At 45.2% G+C, this 17,601-nt stretch overlaps 1 protein-coding gene across 1 annotated transcript in view; it reads right to left on the reverse strand.

Annotated features, from left to right (window-relative positions):
- LOC310856130 (G protein-activated inward rectifier potassium channel 2-like) overlaps positions 1-16,891 on the reverse strand; it is a gene marked incomplete at its 3' end in the record, with an annotated part of 51,060 nt that extends 34,169 nt beyond the window's left edge. Inside the window, 3 exon segments of the mRNA XM_083761369.1 lie at positions 96-605; positions 608-1,024; positions 16,815-16,891. Coding sequence (XP_083617495.1) covers positions 96-605; positions 608-1,001 — 904 coding nt within the window. The 5' untranslated portion in view covers positions 1,002-1,024; positions 16,815-16,891.
- Positions 16,892-17,601: the final 710 nt, after the last annotated feature.

Below are 17,601 nucleotides of genomic sequence, written 5' to 3' on the forward strand. Positions count from 1 at the left end.
TCTTTTCTTTTCTTTTCTTTTCTTTTCTTTTCCTTTTTCTAACGGAGAATAGGCAGTCTTGTCTCCTAAACTGTTCCGACTGTATATGTACGTACCTGTAGCTTCCACCATCCCCTCCAGAATGACCACGATCTCGATGTCCTCCTTCCCCAGGTGGGCCTGCGAGATCTCCCAGAAGGGACTCTTGTGGTTGATCTCGTGGCAGATGATGAGCGGCGACACCAGGAAGAGCCGGTCGTCCCCGGTGTCGTAGCCCACGTTGATGTCCGTCTGGTTGAGGGGGATGAACTCGCCCTCCTTGGTCTGCTTCGACTTGATCATCTTGGCTCGGATGGACGCCTCCACGATGTGCGAGTTGCGCAGGTCCCCGACGCGGAACATCAGGCAGAGCCGGCCGTCGCGCATGGAGATGACGGCGTTGGTGGAGAACACCAGCGTCTCGGCGCGCTTCTTGGGCTGCGAGATCTTGACGAACATGCAGCCCACCATGAAGGCGTTCACGATGGAGCCCAGCACCGACTGGATGAGCAGCAGCAGGATGCCCTCGGGGCACTTGTCTGTGATGACGCGGTAGCCGTAGCCGATGGTGGTCTCCGTCTCGATGAGAAGAGGAAGGCCGAGACGAAGCCGTTGAGGTTGTTGACGCACGGCGTCCACTTGTCGTCCGCCGTGTGGTCGAAGTCGCCGCGCACGTAGGCGATGAGCCACCAGGCGAAGCCGAACAGGAGCCACGTGATGGTGTACACCAGGACGAAGATGAAGAGGTTGAACCGCCACTTCAGGTCCACCAGCGTGGTGAAGATGTCCGTCAGGTAGCGGTACAGCTCCTGCACGTTGCCGTGGTGGACGTTGCACTTGCCGTCCTTGCGGACGTACCGCTGCACCTTGCGCGGCTTCCTCTCCACCTCCGTCAGCTGGTCCTTGGGCGGGTCGTCGTCTCGGAACTGTTTGGACAGCTTGGCCGTTCTGAAGATGGCTGTGCTCTCCACATCCCGATCCATGGGGTTCCTGGACGAAGTCAAGCCTGCAGGGAGACAAGAGTATAGAGGGGATCTATTAAAGTGACTCAGTTCATGTGTTCGTGTTGTAGTGCATGGGGTGCATGTTGTAGTGCATGGGGTGCATGTTGTAGTGCATGGGGTGCATGTTGTAGTGCATGGGGTGTATTATATCAAAAGAAAAGGGCTTTGGAATGGCGTTGCATGGAAGACAAACGCACTTGTAAAAACTTTAACATAACACATTCAGACATCCAAAACACATCTGGGTTCTTATCCAGATTTTTCTCTGTCTTAAATCATGGTATAGTCACTATACCATGATTTAAGACACTCCTTATTTCAAAAAATAAAGAGTGTCAGAGGAAAACAGAGGAAAACTAAATGAAACTCATCCGCTACAACTCCCAGGTCACAAAGAACACACACTAACAGATATATACTCCAGTCAGTGAGAGTGCAGAAGTGCAGATGGCAATGCCAGACATTTCTAATCATGTTGGCCTGTTTACATGCAGTGGGGCTTTTATAGGCTTCTGGTTGACAGTCCAATAGCAGGCTTTTCCTTATTATTTTTTAATTAATTTACTTACTTAATTAATTAATTAAGTTTTATTAAGCATTTTTCATTTCCGTTACAATTCCCCCGTCGCCCCGCCCTCCCCAAGGTTCCAATTATCATTGCAACAAGAACAGACATTTCATCAGTTAGTTTGACATTTTACAATATATAGGCATCTTGGCTGGTTGACTTATAAATAAAGATTGAAAAGTAGGCATACATACATAGTTACATACATACATACATACATGTACATTTATAATATGGCATTATAGTTGTGCTTTGACCTTTTCTACAGCCTCTGTAAGTGCTTCAATAGATTGCCTTTTTGCTCCATTAGTTCTCGCAATTGATATTTCCAACCCTGATACATTCAGAAATAGTATTTTTACAGAAAGACTATGAGGAGGTTTCCATCTAGACACAAGAAGATTTTTTTGCAGCAGTAGTTCCAGCAAAGAATACTTTTTTTTTGAATGACTGGTATTGAGAGTGTGGAATCATCATTTAACAAAGAAATCTGAGGGAGACATGGTACCCTCGATTGCAGATATTTCAGATAGGGTCCTAGCTACCCGAGACCAATATGTCTTGACCCTGGGACACTCCCAGAACATAATTATGCACATAGGCTTTTCCTTATTGACAAACCGCTGAACGGGGTCTCAGGGGATGCTGGGGGATACTTGGTTCTGGGCCACGCAGGTTTCAAATGTTTGAAAGGGGCTTTTGCTTGATCCCTACAATGCTCTATTCCTTAAATACACAGGGCCTTCACACCGTGTGAACTGAATATCGTGTATATACAAGTTAATTTTCTTCTGTAATATAATTCAAAAAGTGAAACTTTCATATATTCTAGATTCATTGCACATGCAGGGAAATATTCCTGTTTTCGTTTTAATCTTGATTTCTTTTTATGGCATACAGCTTATGAAAATCTCAAATTATTAGACTATTATAGACATCGCAAAGTTACAGCAACTCTCTCTGTCCCCCCTCTAGCTCTCTCTCTCTCCCCTTTCTCTCTCTCTCCCACTAGCCTGGGCACTATTTCATATAAGCTAAATTCCAATACCCAAAATCTGGGGACACTCGCTCACTCCCACTCGGTCACTCGGGGTCATTCCAGCGTGACCCGGAAATGGTTAACGTTCCATTTGTTAAAGTGCTCCATCGAGGAGGAGAGTGGAGTCGAGTGGAGGAGCCGAGTGGGCTCTCCGAGACCGCACAGAGCGAGTGTACATCAAGTGCAGGCTCGGTGGGGTATTTTGTCTCCTCGCAGCGGATTTCCGCATCACGTGTATTTGTTTTTTTCCTTCTCCAGTGACATAAGTCCGCCTCCTCCACATGTGGCACAAAAACACTGCTTGAAACCCGATACTATGCACCCCCCCCCCCCATCCACTAGCTGCCGGCCGGCTGACTGGCTGAAGTCGCTGACCCAACGGCCAACACACACATGCACGCACTGTTCAAACTGTTTGTTGAAGAGACACATTTTCGCTGAATGAATAGAGCTTCAGAATGATAAAGTAGCCTATCTAGCCTACATATGTGAAAGTGAAAGGACCACAACAAGCCACTGGCTTTATTGCGTTGTGTGATATAAGCATAATAAAAGTAGGATATATAAATTAGGCCGGCTATATTGTGCACACCTCAAAAGCTATAGTTAATTTATCTCTGTGCATGCCTGAATGCACAGACTGCTATGAATGGGTGACAAAAATGTATTTATTTATATGTGGACTGAACTGAATATGTAAGTCAGAGAGACTATACCTAATTCCTGTTATAGTGTCCGTTATTTGCAAAGACCGCGGAGGACTGACTGTCGGAGGAGGGGGGGTGATTTATACGTGTGCGCATCCTGGCGCTTATTCACTATTTCAGGAATAAATAGCCTTGCTTTGCACATGTTACCAATACATACACATTGGCCTCGGAACCTCGGTTACATGCACAAAATGATGAATTGTCTATTCTGTAGACTGGCTCTGTTCGGAGTTCCAGTGATCCAGCTGTGTGACACTGTATTGTTCCACCACTTTTGCTTTGGCAATGTTAACGTATGTTTTCCCATGCCAATAAAGCCCTTTGAATTGAATTGAATTGATACACGTCATTAGTGATCGCGAATGTGCCGTCGCTTTGAAATGACAGCGTAGTACATTCCGATTCTAGAGGAAAATTCGACCACCACTCTGTCCTCGCATCGAATCCTCTCCTCCTCCTCTCCTCCTCGCTGGGGGCGGAGCCGAGGAGCGAGTGGAGGACGCGAGGAGAGTGAGCGAAGTGTGAAAGTTGCGGTACTGGAATTTAGCTTTAGGGTATTGTTAACAAGCCGGCAGTAGGCCTCAATGAAGTTACATGGGATCAGGTCAAAAGGGGCGGAAGGCAAGACGCCAGGGCTGAAGGAAGTCGCGAAAAACAAGCGCTGGTCACAGGTCAGGGGCTGGTGAGCTTTCAGGACAACTCACAGTTGAGGAAAGGGTCACCGCGCCAGCAAGTGGCACAGCCTTCCAGTTATGAGGAGAGTTTTTGCAATTTTTTGCAACTTTGCAATTCACCCCTTTGTCAGCCATCCCAGCTCAGCCAGGGCAAAGTGACACAACTTTGCAATTCACCCTTTGCAATTTTGCAAAAAAAAAAAGGAGGGGGGCGTGGAGGGGGGGCGTGGAGGGGGGCGTGCAGCGCACTGCACGGATGCATTTCAGAGCAGCAGCATGCAGACCAGAGAGAGGTCAGTTGCTATAGAATAGAATAGATGGTACCAGAGAGAGGTCAGTTGCTATAGAATAGAATAGATGGTACCAGAGAGAGGTCAGTTGCTATAGAATAGAATAGATGGTACCAGAGAGGTCAGTTGCTGTAGAATAGAATAGATGGTACCAGAGAGGTCAGTTGCTATAGAATAGAATAGATGGTACCAGAGAGGTCAGTTGCTGTAGAATAGAATAGATGGTACCAGAGAGGTCAGTTGCTGTAGAATAGAATAGATGGTACCAGAGAGGTCAGTTGCTATAGAATAGAATAGATGGTACCAGAGAGGTCAGTTGCTGTAGAATAGAATAGATGGTACCAGAGAGAGGTCAGTTGCTATAGAATAGAATAGATGGTACCAGAGAGAGGTCAGTTGCTGTAGAATAGAATAGATGGTACCAGAGAGAGGTCAGTTGCTGTAGAATAGAATAGATGGTACCAGAGAGAGGTCAGTTGCTATAGAATAGAATAGATGGTACCAGAGAGAGGTCAGTTGCTGTAGAATAGAATAGATGGTACCAGAGAGAGGTCAGTTGCTGTAGAATAGAATAGATGGTACCAGAGAGGTCAGTTGCTATAGAATAGAATAGATGGTACCAGAGAGAGGTCAGTTGCTATAGAATAGAATAGATGGTACCAGAGAGAGGTCAGTTGCTATAGAATAGAATAGATGGTACCAGAGAGAGGTCAGTTGCTGTAGAATAGAATAGATGGTACCAGAGAGAGGTCAGTTGCTATAGTATAGAATAGATGGTACCAGAGAGAGGTCAGTTGCTATAGAATAGAATAGATGGTACCAGAGAGAGGTCAGTTGCTATAGAATAGAATAGATGGTACCAGAGAGAGGTCAGTTGCTGTAGAATAGAATAGATGGTACCAGAGAGAGGTCAGTTGCTATAGAATAGAATAGATGGTACCAGAGAGAGGTCAGTTGCTATAGAATAGAATAGATGGTACCAGAGAGAGGTCAGTTGCTGTAGAATAGAATAGATGGTACCAGAGAGAGGTCAGTTGCTGTAGAATAGAATAGATGGTACCAGAGAGAGGTCAGTTGCTATAGAATAGAATAGATGGTACCAGAGAGAGGTCAGTTGCTATAGAATAGATGGTACCAGAGAGAGGTCAGTTGCTGTAGAATAGAATAGATGGTACCAGAGAGAGGTCAGTTGCTATAGAATAGAATAGATGGTACCAGAGAGGTCAGTTGCTATAGAATAGAATAGATGGTACCAGAGAGGTCAGTTGCTGTAGAATAGAATAGATGGTACCAGAGAGAGGTCAGTTGCTATAGAATAGAATAGATGGTACCAGAGAGAGGTCAGTTGCTATAGAATAGAATAGATGGTACCAGAGAGAGGTCAGTTGCTATAGAATAGAATAGATGGTACCAGAGAGAGGTCAGTTGCTGTAGTATAGAATAGATGGTACCAGAGAGAGGTCAGTTGATATAGAATAGAATAGATGGTACCAGAGAGAGGTCAGTTGCTATAGAATAGAATAGATGGTACCAGAGAGAGGTCAGTTGCTATAGAATAGAATAGATGGTACCAGAGAGAGGTCAGTTGCTATAGAATAGAATAGATGGTACCAGAGAGAGGTCAGTTGCTATAGAATAGAATAGATGGTACCAGAGAGAGGTCAGTTGCTGTAGAATAGAATAGATGGTACCAGAGAGAGGTCAGTTGCTGTAGAATAGAATAGATGGTACCAGAGAGAGGTCAGTTGCTGTAGAATAGAATAGATGGTACCAGAGAGAGGTCAGTTGCTGTAGAATAGAATAGATGGTACCAGAGAGAGGTCAGTTGCTATAGAATAGAATAGATGGTACCAGAGAGAGGTCAGTTGCTGTAGAATAGAATAGATGGTACCAGAGAGAGGTCAGTTGCTGTAGAATAGAATAGATGGTACCAGAGAGAGGTCAGTTGCTGTAGAATAGAATAGATGGTACCAGAGAGAGGTCAGTTGCTGTAGAATAGAATAGATGGTACCAGAGAGAGGTCAGTTGCTATAGAATAGAATAGATGGTACCAGAGAGAGGTCAGTTGCTGACCATCGATGCAGTAAGAGTAATCTTTGTGGACCGGTGTTGACCTCCAGGGCAGGTCACTGCCATGATAATTAGTATAAAAGGTAGGTGGCTATAGCGCACATCCAGTTCCTGTCTGGTGCTGGACTAAGGTAAGTACAGTGAAGAGAGGAGAGAAAAAATATTAAAAAATGTATTTAAAAAATACTAATACAGTCTGTAACAAGCAAAAAAAAAACAGCAAGTTTTTATTGAAACTGTTCTTTTGAAACTGCGTTGCCTTATTGTAAACTTGCTTGCTGTGGTGGTCATTCGTGTTCATATTTATTGTTATATTTATTCATTGTCATGTCACTTATTGGTGTTAGTGAATCACCTGCCCATGCAGTCGTCATCAGTCACGTGATGTGACGACTGGGTTTAACCCATTCTGACCGGGCACCCATTTTGGTGTTAGCATCATGTTATGCTTTAGCTATTGAAAAATAGCAGATCTACAAGCTCATATCGCGCCACCGAGTGGCGCGCTACGAGCTTGTAGGTCTGCTATTTTTGAAAAATCGAAGAACGACTGACATTTTTAGAATCTGATCTCAGGTCAGAATGGGTTAAAAGTTGTCACATATGCTGCCGATTATCACCTGATGATCAAACGTTGTGTCTTATTTATGGTGTATTGAATAAAAAGCAAACACCTTGGAGCAAACCTCCTCTCTTCACTGCCATGATAATGACATGACACTAATGATGATGACATGACCGGCTGACCAGTCCATCTACCACACAGAGCTAAGATTCATTTAATATGCTCTGAGTCTACTACATGCAGCTAGGGGTGGGACACTAAGACACGCTCCATATATGGTCATGAGTACAGAATTCATTCCATATGTTGATCTGACCGACCCCCCCCCGCCATGCCAAAGCGCCAGCACTCGCCCAGCAGTCCGCTGTCACCCAGATGGATGAAGGCGACCTCGCCACGAGGACTTACAACACACTGTCCCGGTCAGCGCCTCCGCCTCCCAGTTCTTACACGCACGCGCACACACACACACACACACACACACACACACACAGAGTATGGAATGAACATAATATAATAATTAGGCATGCATCGCTTTGCTTAAAACACTGAAATATATAAGAACCGCAATTGTAAAAAGTCTACACCGGCTCCCATGCAACTATTGAAAAATAGCAGATCTACAAGCTCGTAGCGCGCTACGAGCTTGTAGTTCTGCTATTTTTAGCAAAGACAGAGACAGAGAGAGAGAGAGAGAGAGAGAGAGAGAGAGAGAGAGAGAGAGAGAGAGAGAGAGAGAGAGAGAGAGAGAGAGAGAGAGACAGAGACAGAGACAGAGACAGAGACAGAGACAGAGACAGAGACAGAGACAGAGACAGAGACAGAGACAGAGACAGAGACAGAGACAGAGACAGAGACAGAGACAGAGACAGAGAGAGGGGGGGAGAGAGAGAGGGAGACAGAGAGAGGAGTGTAGACCTTGTAAACCTAAAATAGAATAGTCATGAATAAAATATGACTGACAGACAGACAGACAGACAGACAGACAGACAGACAGACAGACAGACAGACAGACAGACAGACAGACAGACAGACAGACAGACAGACAGACAGACAGACAGACAGACAGACAGACAGGGAGAGAGGGAGAGAGGGAGAGAGGGAGAGAGGGAGAGAGGGAGAGAGGGAGAGGAGTGTAGACTTTGTAAACCTAAAATAGAAAAATATGATATTTTTTTTGTCGTGAACCCATTGTGGTGTGTGATTAAATCTTTTCTGACAGGGGGATGATGGAAGGGTGGAGGAGGCACCAAGATGTCCTCCTGTCTAGACTAGGACATAAGGGAGGAGGCACCAAGATGTCCTCCTGTCTAGACTAGGGTATAAGGGAGGAGGCACCAAGATGTCCTCCTGTCTAGACTAGGGTATAAGGGAAGAGGCACCAAGATGTCCTCCTGTCTAGACTAGGGTATAAGGGAAGAGGCACCAAGATGTCCTCCTGTCTAGACTAGGACATAAGGGAAGAGGCACCAAGATGTCCTCCTGTCTAGACTAGGGTATAAGGGAAGAGGCAGCGAGATGTCCTCCTGTCTAGACTAGGGTATAAGGGAAGAGGCACCAAGATGTCCTCCTGTCTAGACTAGGGTATAGGAGGCACCAAGATGTCCTCCTGTCTAGACTAGGGTATAGGAGGCACCAAGATGTCCTCCTGTCTAGACTAGGGTATAAGGGAAGAGGCACCAAGATGTCCTCCTGTCTAGACTAGGGTATAAGGGAAGAGGCACCAAGATGTCCTCCTGTCTAGACTAGGGTATAAGGGAGGAGGCACCAAGATGTCCTCCTGTCTAGACTAGGGTATAAGGGAGGAGGCACCAAGATGTCCTCCTGTCTAGACTAGGGTATAAGGGAGGAGGCACCAAGATGTCCTCCTGTCTAGACTAGGGTATAAGGGAAGAGGCACCAAGATGTCCTCCTGTCTAGACTAGGGTATAAGGGAAGAGGCACCAAGATGTCCTCCTGTCTAGACTAGGGTATAAGGGAAGAGGCAGCAAGATGTCCTCCTGTCTAGACTAGGGTATAAGGGAAGAGGCACCAAGATGTCCTCCTGTCTAGACTAGGGTATAGGAGGCACCAAGATGTCCTCATGGCCCATAGCACTTACCCTAACCCCTTAGATAGCATTTCTGTTGACTTAGATAGCATTTGATACAGACTTATAGCATGTTAGGCCTAACAAAAAAAAACTTTGGTTTCCGGTTGCCGACAGACTCTATTAAATATGCGCGACTCATATTATTTTATTGGCATTTGGTGAAAAAAAAAAAAAAGAAAGAAAAGAAGCTCAGAATGCGACCGAGTAAGACCCAAAAGGTCTTTAATAAAATTAAAATTATCTTTGATGAGACCATTGGGACGCGCAAAGTCAAAATAAAGTTTTCTTTCGTCTAAAATATCACGTGCGCAAATGTTTTGGAATGCGTCATCGCGAGGAGACGCACAACCCAACACAACACAACAGTGACAACATACAGCAAGGACTTGTGCACGGTGTCTGTGACTGTCCACTGCCCGTGCAAAGCACCACCACAGATCATACGATTGAGTACAAAAACATTTGAAGACATAATTAAGGAGGTGAAACCGTGCCGGTGTCGGTTTAAGTCCGCAGAAGGGAGACACGACCGAGCGGATAAATGGACTATCATCTCAGCCGACATACTCTCCCCCCCCACCCTGGAGCCTCTAGGCGCCCAGGCTGGGTGCGTGCTGGGCATGTTTGACTTTCGGTATCTAGCCCTGAGATGCGAGGAGGAGGAGGAGGAAACCCATTCGGCTCATGCTTCTACCCCGTCAGAACGTTAGCTTAGCCCCATATATGTGCCCTCTCCCTACGCAGAATGAGCGTAGGGAGAGGAGAGGGCACATATGGGGCTAACGTTAGCTATGTTTTTGTCTTTTAATAACTAGCACTATAGCTAGCTATGTTGATGCCAGCAACACGTTCTAACTTTTTATGTCAAAACATGAGCTGGAAAGCAGAGGTTGTTTTACGTTAGGTGGGTTGTTGCTGACACCAATATAATGTAGCCACCGTTACCTAAAACTGGATGGCCAATAAATGAAGTACGCATGATTTCACAATGTTTACAAGCATGAAAGATTCATGCCACCCCAAAACACAGGCGCAACTAAATAAAATAGGGGGCTTGCAAATGTAGTCTTAGACCTGCCATGATTCCACAGTTCAAATGAACTGAGTTGCAGGCAGGAGGAGGTGCAGCAGTTTGACGTGACTGTGCATTTCATTACTGTCAGAGCCTTCTAGTTACTGTAAGACAGTACAATTTACAATTTAGGCATTTATCAGACGCTCTTAATCCAGAGCGATTTACATTAAGCAAGAACAAAAAGCATGGGAATACATCACATAAAAATAATTTATCATGAAACATGCGTATTAAGTATTCAACCAGTGTGTGGACATTCTATTCAAAGTTTTCAAATGTTTAGCTGTAGGCATGTAGTGTTATGTGTACTTGAACCATTCATTATTTAAAAGATGGTATTTCAGGCAAATATTGAAGTTATTAAAAAAGAAGCCTATATCCATCATTGCCGTAGGAAAAAAAAAGTAAAAAAAAATCCTTGCTACCCATCCTTCCCACGAAAAAATAAATAAATAAAATAAAATAAAATAAATTCCTTGCTACCCATCTTTCCCACGAAAAATAAAAAAATAAAAATTCCCTACCTACTCAGCCCAAAAATGACAGCCAATCGGAAACCAAAGTTTAGGCCTTATGTAGACAGCACTATAATTGCATTGTATATAGTCATAGCACGCCATAGTACATATGTATAGCATAGTATAGTAAATATGTATAGTTTATATGTATAGTGTATGTATAGTTTCATTATATAGATATTCCACTGTTACTTTCTTAGCATGTTTCATGATAAATGCTTTTATGTGATGTATTCCCATGCTTTTGTTCTTGCTTAATGTAAGGTCACATTCTCACCTAATACTTCGGTAGACTCAGATCCGTATGGGCGGGGAAAGGGGATACTTGCATATTTAATTGGCTGCGGTTTGCCTTCACACTGTCATTCGCAGCAATTGGAAACGCAGCAGGGGGGACCTTTATCAATGTGTTCCGTTCATAAACTATAGCCTACACAGTGAAATCTATGGTGATAAAATTACACTCATAACGTGCGTGTGTCGTGCCGCCTGGGACCCCCCCCCCCCCTCTCTCTCTCTCTCTCTCTCTCTACGCACGCAGCCGCCACACACTGTTCTTTTGGGCATGGAGGCACAGCGCTGCATGAGCGCACTGATATAACTCCCCAGTCCCACACAGTGACAGCACTCCATGTTTACGGCACGCACAGACATTAGAATATTATGTAGGCTATAATACACTGCAGTGTTTTTATGTGTTTTCTTAAGCAATTGATTAATGTAGCCTACACGTCCTCATTTCGATCAGGGCTTCAGTCTCCTTATTCGACCACGTCTATCCACAGTAACGGGACATCTTTGCGCTGCGTAAAATATGCCTTAACCGTCTCCAACTGTGTTCAGCTCCTCACCCGCCACATTATGTTTGCTTCATTTCCTTTATTTACTGCGGATTGCATTCACACCTGCACCGAATCGTAGTCAAGTGCGATTCGAAGCGAAGCGAAACCCACGTTTTTGGACGGAGTAAAATGCGGTTATTTGCTGCGCATTAGGATTCGAATGAGCCTTCACACCTGCCAAACGAAGCGCACTTTCTGACAATGCGCAGCAGGATTCGTTTTAATCGCAGCAAAGCTCTCTGGTATGAATGCGACCTAAGTCGCTCTGGATTAAGAGCGTCTGCTAAATGCCTACATTGTAAATTGTAAATTGTCCTCCTGTCTAGACTAGGGTATAGGAGGCACCAAGATGTCCTCCTGTCTAGACTAGGACATAAAAACAGTTACGGCTGGCCCTGCTTCTCTCTCTTCAGCTACTCCACTTTACAATCACTGCTTATTCAATTACATTCTTTACTTAAGAGGACAACTGAGTGCTCTACGTCAGTGCTTCCCAAAGTGGGGTCCGGGGACCCCCAGGGGTCCTTGAGGGAGTTCCAGGGGGTCCCCATAGCTAAATGATAGTTTGGAACCAAATGGACCCTTATGGGTCTGTAACTCAGAGAGTGTACAAATGGACCCGTTAGGGTCCATTTGTACATATGATCTATATGCTGAAGTGTCCATGCTGTCTTGCCTACATATCGGCAAGACCTTTAAAGGAGAATTCCATGCTAGAATGCTTTCTTATCTTTCTTACCTTTCTTTGTAGTTGTTACGTCCCCACCAAAGAGGTCCAGGTGTTTTTTTGTGCAAAAACTCCTTATTGGCTATTTTCCCTACCATAAGCCCTCAATGAATTGCATTGCATTGAATGGGAATTGAATGGGGCTATGGGGTGTTATGCTAGTTCACTTATTTCCATCGAAAGAAGTAGTAAAGTGTGCCGCTTGGCCCTGGGATATTATTTACATTATGAAGAGAGGATATATACAAAGAAATTATAATTTTGAACGATGGAAATAAGCGAATTAGCACAACACCCCATAGCCCCATTCAATTCCCATTCAATTCAATGCAATTCATTTAGGGCTTATGTAGGGGAAATAGCCAATAAGTAGCTTTTGCACAAAATAACACCTCATGGACCTCTTTGGTGGGGCCGTAACAACTACAAAGAAAGGTAAGAAAGCCTTTTAGTATGGAATTCTCCTTTAAAAACACGTATATCCGAACACCGTAAATGGTGCATTTATATAGCGCCTTAATCCAAGGCGCTTTACATAGATTGTGCATTACATTCACACACACATTCATACACCGATTGCGGCGGAAACCATGCAAGGTACCAACCAGCACATCAGGAACAATTTGGGGACAGGAGGAGCAGGGATTCGAACCGCCGACCCATGGATCATTGGACGACCTGCTCTACCTCCTGAGCCACAGCCGCCCCGTACCGTCCACAACCATGTTGTCATCACTAGTCCTGTAGCTGAACGTGTTTGTAAAGCGGGTCACATTGTCTCCACACTCAGATATATACAGGGATTGAATTGATCCAACCCCCACGGAGACGTAGAGTCTCTGACATCAATAACATCCTTTTAAAACGTGAGCTATTTTGGACACACGCATTACGTTACAGACTCTTGCTCCAAAAGGTCTAAACGAAGAATATGATATTGACTTGGTCTCAACTCCATGGATATCTACGGTCATATTTATCTTCTCCTTGATGCAGGCGCGTAGCGTGGATTCAATTATTGACTGGGCCCGTCCCCCACCCCGCGGACGGGACCATTTACGGGACCCATTTACAACCAAGGCGATTTGCATGCACAGGGGGGTGAAGGGCTGCCAATGTTAGCTATCTTTCGTTGTTTTTCTTGTGTTTTCGCTCCCGTCTTTTCGAGGTTAGACTGGGCCATCTCTAAACTGACTGGGCATGCTCTAAACAGACTGGGCCATCTCTAAACAGACTGGGCCATCTCTAAACAGACTGGGCCATCTCTAAACAGACTGGGCCAGCTCTAAACAGACTGGGCCATCTCTAAACAGACTGGGCCAGCTCTAAACAGACTGGGCCATCTCTAAACAGACTGGGCCAGCTCTAAACAGACTGGGCCATCTCTAAACAGACTGGGCCATCTCTAAACAGACTGGGCCATCTCTAAACAGACTGGGCCATCTCTAAACAGACTGGGCCAGCTCTAAACAGACTGGGCCATCTCTAAACAGACTGGGCCAGCTCTAAACAGACTGGGCCATATCTAAACAGACTGGGCCAGCTCTAAACAGACTGGGCCATCTCTAAACAGACTGGGCCATCTCTAAACAGACTGGGCCATCTCTAAACAGACTGGGCCATCTCTAAACAGACTGGGCCATCTCTGAACAGACTGGGCCATCTCTGAACAGACTGGGCCATCTCTAAACAGACTGGGCCATCTCTAAACAGACTGGGCCATCTCTAAACAGACTGGGCCAGCTCTAAACAGACTGGGCCATCTCTAAACAGACTGGGCCATCTCTAAACAGACTGGGCCATCTCTAAACAGACTGGGCCATCTCTAAACAGACTGGGCCATCTCTAAACAGACTGGGCCAGCTCTAAACAGACTGGGCCATCTCTAAACAGACTGGGCCATCTCTAAACAGACTGGGCCAGCTCTAAACAGACTGGGCCATCTCTAAACAGACTGGGCCATCTCTAAACTGACTGGGCCATCTCTAAACAGACTGGGCCATCTCTAAACAGACTGGGCCATCTCTAAACAGACTGGGCCATCTCTAAACAGACTGGGCCATCTCTAAACAGACTGGGCCATCTCTAAACAGACTGGGCCATCTCTAAACAGACTGGGCCATCTCTAAACAGACTGGGCCATCTCTAAACAGACTGGGCCATCTCTAAACAGACTGGGCCATCTCTAAACAGACTGGGCCATCTCTAAACAGACTGGGCCATCTCTAAACAGACTGGGCCACGGCCCCCGTGGCCCAATAGACCCTATGCCGGTGCCTTTATGGGTAAAATCCTGGTTGTTTATCCATAATGTTTACAGACTCTCCTGTTTTTGAGGGGCGCTATAGCCCGTCCTATACACAGGTTTAATGTTTGTTTTTAGTTCAGTGTTTGTTTTGTAAACGCCCATTGACAATGAAGGGAACATTTACGTCATATTGTCTCTTTATTGTTAATGGCATTTAATGTTGTTGTTGGCGCCATTTGTTTTACATCATCGTATACATCACCTAATAAACATGAGTTAGACTTTAATATATTAGCGCCCTTCACTTCACACGGGTGTGATTTTTAACTGATCATATGTATTTTTTTGTCCCTATTTTTGTTTAACTTGCATTTAGAATAGACGAGGTAGCAATATGACGGTTATTTTTGTGTACGTTTACAATCACTGTCGTGAGTGAGTGAAGTGAATTTAGTTACATCATCATCAGCCAATCCCTGACCAATCCCCGACACCGACATACGCAGCCCATTACAGTGCTTGTGCGCTCTTCGTACGCCTGGGATTCGAACACGGGTCTCCTGCGTGAAAGTCCAACATCTTTTAAACCCACTAGACCAAAAGGGATATCCCTGCCATCAGGCAGAGGCTCTGAGCCACTCTCTGCTACACTCTGCTTGCACAAGTAGTAGTAATAATAATAATAATAATAATAATAATAATAATAATAATAATAATCATCAAATCATGTTGTGGTCTCGAGTCTCGACCAACACATGTTGAACACCAATTTCATGTTGTTCTCCTGCATTGTTATTGTTATAATGCAAGTGTTTCCACTCCACTGTCACCTGACCCCCCCCCCCCCCCCCCCCCCCCAACACACACACACACACACACACACGCACACACACACACTAGCTGAAACGCTGCGCGCACCACCGCACGTATATACGGCGCAGCCCACCATAATAGCTGCAGGTTTCCCGGCGTCGCCATGGTGATGAAAACCCATCCAGGGCAGTTTATTATGTCTTGTTGTCGGTGCTGTACTATATTTATCATCATCATGGCTACAGTAGAGGCTTCGTACTGTACTGTGGCCGGCCGGGGAGTCGTGCAACAAACAATCATCTTTGAGAGTGAAACGAAACCACGTAGGACAATTGTTGTGTTGTGAAACACACACACAGCCCACCACAAACACACACACACACACACACACACACACACACACACAGACCGAAGCAGCACAGAACAGTAGAAGATAACAGCGTTTTATTGTCGCATATTATATTATATACCCTTTTTAACTCAAAACTAAACGAAGGTGTATTTATTCCTGAATCTTCCTCAACGTATTGCTTCTTATATTTTCTCCACAAATCAGTCAAATCAACCATAATAATAATAATAATACTCCTTTAATATAGGTATCAGGTATAGGTGTTGGCTAATTGTAATCAGCTGTGGTTTCTCCCCACATGCAGTGGGTGATGATGTGTGTGAACTAATATTAGGCCTGCCTGTCAATGTTATGTAACAACACTGTCTGTGTTCACTATATCGTCGGTTGGACCAACAAGAATGACAGAGGTTTTCTTTTAAATCGATAATGACATTGTGTGTGTGTGTGTGTGTGTGTGTGTGTGTGTGTGTGTGTGTGTGTGTGTGTGTGTGTGTGTGTGTGTGTGTGTGTGTGTGTGTGTGTGTGTGTGTGTGTGTGTGTGTGTGTGTGTGTGTCGCTCTCTCTCTCACTCTCTCTCTCTGTCAGTCTTGACCGACTCCCTCAAATATCCACTGGTCCGTTGTCAACGCCCGTACTTCGCCACACATTATAAGCGAATTAAAAATATAAAGTGCTCGACCTGAAGTCAGAGATGTCCAGCGTCGCTTCGGGCCGGCTGTGCGTTCACTGCTACTCCGTGTTGTTCGATATAGAGCCGTTTAATCCCGCCTGTGCCTGAATTTCACGGTATACTCCCCATAGTGAGTTTATAGTGGCGCAGCAGGCCAACGCCGGTATTACACGCAGCGGACAGCGAGGAAACGCGGTGACATTCGGGCCCGGGCGGGATTAAAACACCTTTTTATGGAACAAATACGGAATCAGACGGAACATAAGCGGCCCGCAGCGAAGGGTAACAAACAGCTTTTAGGGTGAGCACTTTATATTTGTGCCATTTATACGCGTATAATAGAGTTGTACGGACCTCTATACGGACGTCCCGTTGATAATAGAGGAGGAGGAGAAAACTGACCGAGATATACACAACACAACTACCGAATAAAATAACATAAATCTATTTAAGGTACACGTCGTTACGGTTGCACTAAAGCCGGAGCTCGGGTGCTTATGAAACCGATCGATCAAAAGGAAGAAGTATTTCATTACCTTAATGTTCACGTAAGGCTGCCATGTCCTCCTCGGTTTCTCCCACAGCCGAGTCTACGAGACAATAATTGTTCTCCTGATATATATATACAGCCTGTTGTGGACGCGGTCGACTCGACTCGGTCAGGTGGGTGAAGAGAGAAGACAGGGCGAAGGAGGCGGCGATATATTAATCCAGCATTTCCCCCACCATCATCATCATCATCATCATCATGATGACAGTGAATTAATGTAGCCTACTGTACTACTGCTATATGACTGTATATGAATATACATCTCCTCCTGTCCTGTCCTCCTGATACACACACACACACACTGACACACACACACTCCGCCGTCTCCTCGACTGAACGTCAGGCAGAGATTGGAGGAGACACTACAGACTACAGGGAAGCAGAGGAGAGAGAGAGAGCGGGGGGCGTATCTTGTGTGTGTGTGTGTGTGTGTGTGTGTGTGTGTGTGTGTGTGTGTGTGTGTGTGTGTGTGTGTGTGTGTGTGTGTGTGTGTGTGTGTGTGTGCGTGCGTGCGTGCGTGCGCGTGCGTGCGGGAGGATATTGGTAGCCTACAACATAGATAGATAGATAGATAGAGAGAGAGAGAGAGAGAGAGAGAGAGAGAGAGAGAGAGAGAGAGAGAGAGAGAGACAGAGAGAGAGAGAGAGAGAGAGAGAGAGAGAGAGAGAGAGAGAGAGAGATAGATAGATAGATAGATAGATAGATAGATAGATAGATAGATAGATAAGATATACAGATAGATGTGACTCATACAGTAGCCTAGATACTTATAC

The sequence above is a fragment of the Protomyctophum parallelum genome (genome assembly GCF_964188405.1).
Source record: "Protomyctophum parallelum genome assembly, chromosome: 1".
Lineage (NCBI taxonomy): Eukaryota > Metazoa > Chordata > Actinopteri > Myctophiformes > Myctophidae > Protomyctophum > Protomyctophum parallelum.